This window comes from Ahaetulla prasina, chromosome 2 (assembly GCF_028640845.1).
Source record: "Ahaetulla prasina isolate Xishuangbanna chromosome 2, ASM2864084v1, whole genome shotgun sequence".
Classification (NCBI taxonomy): Eukaryota; Metazoa; Chordata; class Lepidosauria; order Squamata; family Colubridae; genus Ahaetulla; species Ahaetulla prasina.
The window spans coordinates 267,747,559-267,752,301 of record NC_080540.1 but is presented as its reverse complement, the minus strand read 5'-3'; the positions used below and the strand labels follow the sequence as shown (position 1 = coordinate 267,752,301).

Below are 4,743 nucleotides of genomic sequence, written 5' to 3'. Positions count from 1 at the left end.
ACACCCAGCCCTTCACACTCCCCTCTTTCTCCCTACCCTCTCTCATCAGGCCAGCTCCATGCCGATTGGGGCCTTTCATGCTCTTCGGCGCTTAGCTGTCCGCCGAGCGCCTTAATGCGGCCCCTGCTTCGTCGCCTCTCCCGCTTTTAGTCAGGCCCTGCGAGAAGGAGTAAATATGACCGAGAAAGCTTCCGGGTGGAAAAGAAAACAAAACAAAAACCCTACAAGGCTTCACCAGTCGGCGCTTTTCTACCCACCGTTGGCCCTCAAGAGAGGAAGGCGGGCCCGTCTGACGTCTTAGTCCGCTGCCATCCGAGTAGGACGGCTCAGGTCCCCGCGAACTGCTGCACGTGGCTTCTTGATGGCAACTTGGAAAGTGGCCGTAGGAGCAATAGAGCGGCTATGAAGAGGCCTAACATTTTACTCACAGGTAAAAGGTGGGGGGGGGGAAACAAACAAACAGCGAAAGGGTCCGTAAACAGGAGAAAAACAACGGGAGGTTGTTCGGGTTAGTATAGCTTTAGATCGAGCGCAGTCGCGCTTTCCAAAAGGAAGGGGAAAAAATGGGGAGTTTGAAAGAGCGTCAACAAATCTCATTCTGTCTCATGCCAGGATAGTAACACGGATCCCCAATGCTGCCGCGATCAAAATCGATGACGGGATAGCGAAAGTTAGCTTCATTTGCTTTGGGTAATGCTGGTAGGCAAACAGCATAATGCATAGCAAACATTTGCTGTCCCATCATCGATTTTGATCGCGGCACCATTGGGGATCTGTGTTACTATCCTGGCATGAGACTGAATCGGAGATTTTCATTTAAAACGTGGGGAAACCTGAAAGCAAAATTAGCTAAAGTAAGCTAATTTTGCTTTCAGGTTTCCCCGCATTTTGAATGCGTCGCTCTTTTACTCTCAAGAACATCAGGTAAAATTACCCTTTCGTGTTGTTGTTTTTATTGCGTTAAATTTAACAAATAGAAGCATTTGAAAATGCGATTACCTACTTTCAGTTGGAAGTGGTTGTGTTACTCCATAAACATTAGCACCTCTTGCATGTGAAGGCCAGGCTTATATTAAATAAGCACTTGTTCTCGAATATGTGTTTGTGTGCATGTGTTTGTGTGCACCTATGCATGTATCTTTGTATATGCTAGGACTAAAGTGATCACATTCTTAGAAGCAAAGATGCACCGGTTGCCATAAATACTTTGTTTAGTCTTTCAGGTCAATTTTGCAATGGAAACTTATTATATATTAATATTTATTACAGTACTTTCCTGATTGTTTCTTTATGCCTTGTTTTTTCTGTAGGGACACCTGGTGTTGGGAAAACTACACTAGGCAAAGAGATAGCCCTGAGAACAGATTTTACATACATTAATGTGGGGGATATGGCTAAAGAAGGTAATTTTTAAATTTTTCACAGTAGCTACCATTTTATTAAAATTTATATCCCAATTTTTTTGATGTACATGGATGCATGTTATATATAATTTAATACAAATGACATCTATAATTAGTTTATATATTTTAATATTGACATTCCAGAAGCATCTCTAAAGTGGAATTTTGTACAACAAATGAGAGAAAAAGCAAATATGAAAATCAACTGTATGATCAGTGGAAAAAAATCAAGCTGAAGAAATAATTCTTTTCCCAAAAACCAAGTGGATGCTATCTAATAGATGAAGGGAAGGTCTTCTATAATTCCAGAGCAATAATGAGAAATTCATTGTCTAAATAGTTGACTTTTGTAATTGAAATGATTTGATTGTGGCTGGGGAAGACCTCATGAAGTTGCCAAGTTTGAAAAACAGTCATTTAGAACATACTAACAGTATGAGATTTCTGAGAATAAGTTGTCTAAATAAATATAGTTACTTATAAATTAATAACAGGTTTCCATTTTTTTAATCAGGGGAACTGTATGAAGGTTTTGATGAAGAATACGAATGCCCAATATTAGATGAAGACAGAGTGAGTTTAAACTGAAATATGAATTTCATTATTCAATTTTTGTAACTAAGAATCCATTGTTTAGTTTTCTTTGCATTATTTCCTAATATAGGTTATTGATGAAATGGAAGATAAGATGAAGGATGGAGGTGTCATAGTTGATTATCATAGCTGTGACTTCTTTCCTGAACGCTGGTTTAACATAGTATTTGTGCTTCGCACTGAAAACTCTTTTTTGTACAACAGATTAGAAAACAGGTAGGTCAGTGACACAAAACTAAATAAAGTTAAGTTTCAGTTTAAAAAAAACCTTATTAATGCATAATATCAAATTTTAATATTTTTACCTAAATAATTTAAATGTTTCACATTGTTTTTATATTTTTCTAGAGGTTACAAAGGAAAAAAGCTTCAAGACAATATTCAGTGTGAAATCTTTCAGACAATTTATGAAGAAGCTATGTCATCCTATAAAGAAGAAATTGTACATCAGTTGTCTAGTAATACTCCAGAAGATATGGAGCGGAATTTAGATCAAATTATACAGTGGGTTGAACAGTGGATAAAAGACAACAACTGATTTTTGAAAAAATCATATTTTAGTGATAAATAGAAGTTGTTCTAATAGTTCCTTCATTCAAGGTGAAAATTAACGAGGCCACTGAATTTTCTATTTTATGCTGTGTTCTTTAGAATCTATGAAAGCAGGTATCAGACATTAAAGGGTTAAAAATTTAACCCTTTAAGAATTTAAAAAAATCTAAATTTAAAGAATTTAAATTTAAAAATCTGAAATTATACTAAATTGGGTGTCCAATATCCAATAATAAAAATATTTGAAAAGATGAAAAATAATAGTTCCCTGTTAATATGGCTGCCAAAATCTTATTTGTATACAAAGTTTTATTAATGCAGTGGATCTTCTGTAATTCAGTTCTAAATGTGGGACCATGCAATTTAATATATGAACATAATTTTAGTTATTAATTTATTAACATGCTGTAAATACCCTGGCAAATTTGTATCTGTATATTTGTTATTTATAAGATTTGTTGCTGTTTAGTTAAACTACTTTTTACTCAGCTTTTGTTCAGTTTAGAAGGCATCCTCTAAACTCATGAACTCATCTCTCTCTGAATAAATGCTGATGGCATTTTGCAAGATTTTTGAAACAAGTAAATAGGTTACATGTGGCCATGACTACAGTGATCCAAGAACCGTCTGATTCTATTGCTTGTATCATATCATATAGCGTGGTTCATAATAAATATTACCAGAATTTATTATCCTATTTTTTTCTAAATATTCAGTAACTTAATAAAAAGTGAAGTTATAGTGAAAAGACAAGAACAGTGCAGAAAGTGAATTTTTTCATGTAAAAAATGCCTATATAAGGTACTTAAAGTATATACATTTTTCTTAGCAGCTCCCAAATTTGATATTAAATATATCGATAAATTATGACTTTAGTCCTAATCATATATCATTGGATTTCATCCAGAAGATCATATTCAGATTCTCTTCTCTTTCCCATGCAAGATCCAAAGGAGAGTTTGATTGTGTAGGAGGAGTTTGGGGATATAGACTCTTATGCCTCTTGTACTATTAATGAAATGACTTGATTAGAAGCACAATTGCCTTCAGTTTTCTATTTTGGTTACAGTCTGAAAATGATTACCAATCCCATTAAATTTAATCAACATGAGATGGATTTAAAATAGGGTCACACATATTTCCTTCTCCATTCCTGAACTGGATCAATAATATTTCTTTACAGTATTCTTATAGTGTAGGTAGTCGTCATTTAGCTACTGCAGTTATGATTATGATTAAACAGTAACCACGACCAGTTCTTATACTTACAACCTTCACAGGTCTATAAATCAAACCAAAGCTGAAGTAAGATGATAAGCATAGTAGTAGTTTCACTTTTGACTGTTTCACTTAATGACTGAGTTGTTGATTCCAATTGTGATCGCTAAATGAATACTACCTGAAAAAATATTTTTCAAAGTCTCATAAAGAAGCATAAATTGCCTAGTGTATTGCTGTACTTCATTTGTCTGAAACAAGTTCTCAGACAAAGTTACCATTAATTAAACATTAAATATTTTTAGATTGCAACTGAACTGATTGAAAATAGTCACTTCTGTTAGGTGTTGTGTTCATGCTATCTGAAAGGCAGATGCTTGGCCAATTAATTGCAAGATTTAATTTACCTTCTGTATATTAAGCATAGTGATTCTTGGAACCTTGGCTTTGATTATTACAAATATTGCAGTATTTAGCAAATAATGTTTTGAGCAGTCGACAATTTGGATCATGCTTTTGTTATTTGGTACTGTATTATATAGATTATTTTCAAAATAATTCTTACATTCTTTCGTATTACTTTTTTCTGTATGTAATTAACAAAGATTTAAATATGTTTTTTGAAAATAAAGACACAAAAGGCAAAGATTTAATAACTTATTTCTATCTCAATGCAATCAGTTTGACTCTGGCTTACATAATACAATATAAATTTAAACTTATGACTTAATTTATAACAATGGCTTAATTACAAAATAATTATTTCACAGACATCCGCCTGAACCTGTATTATTTCTAGTACTAGTATATTAGTTGTTTAAAGAAAAGGTAATGTAAGATTTAAGTAACCTACCATATATGAAAATAATTTCAGAGATCCTATTACATAATTAAATCCAGAATTAAGTTTGTAGCTTTGCTTATTGATTTCCCTGGTGGAAATCTGGTAAGGATGTTGCTTCTCCTCATCCCATCA

The 4,743-nt window shown here is 33.7% G+C and overlaps 1 protein-coding gene across 1 annotated transcript; it reads left to right on the top strand.

The window, feature by feature from the left end:
* The first annotated feature begins 41 nt into the window (after positions 1 to 41).
* Positions 42 to 4,413, top strand: AK6 (adenylate kinase 6). Its single transcript, XM_058168873.1, has 5 exons — positions 42 to 430; positions 1,311 to 1,403; positions 1,918 to 1,976; positions 2,068 to 2,213; positions 2,346 to 4,413. The coding sequence occupies exons 1-5, from the start codon at positions 403 to 405 to the stop codon at positions 2,533 to 2,535; spliced, it is 516 nt and encodes a 171-aa protein (XP_058024856.1). The 5' UTR covers positions 42 to 402; the 3' UTR covers positions 2,536 to 4,413.
* The last annotated feature ends 330 nt before the right edge of the window (positions 4,414 to 4,743 follow it).

What these genes read in the sequence shown, in the direction of transcription:
- AK6 (XM_058168873.1), top strand. Translation starts at nt 403, where the DNA reads ATGAAGAGGCCTAACATTTTACTCACAG. An exon ending in CAATATTAGATGAAGACAGA is followed by an intron (nt 1,977 to 2,067) that starts GTGAGTTTAAAC and finishes TTCCTAATATAG; the next exon opens with GTTATTGATGAAATGGAAGA. An exon ending in TACAACAGATTAGAAAACAG is followed by an intron (nt 2,214 to 2,345) that starts GTAGGTCAGTGA and finishes ATATTTTTCTAG; the next exon opens with AGGTTACAAAGGAAAAAAGC.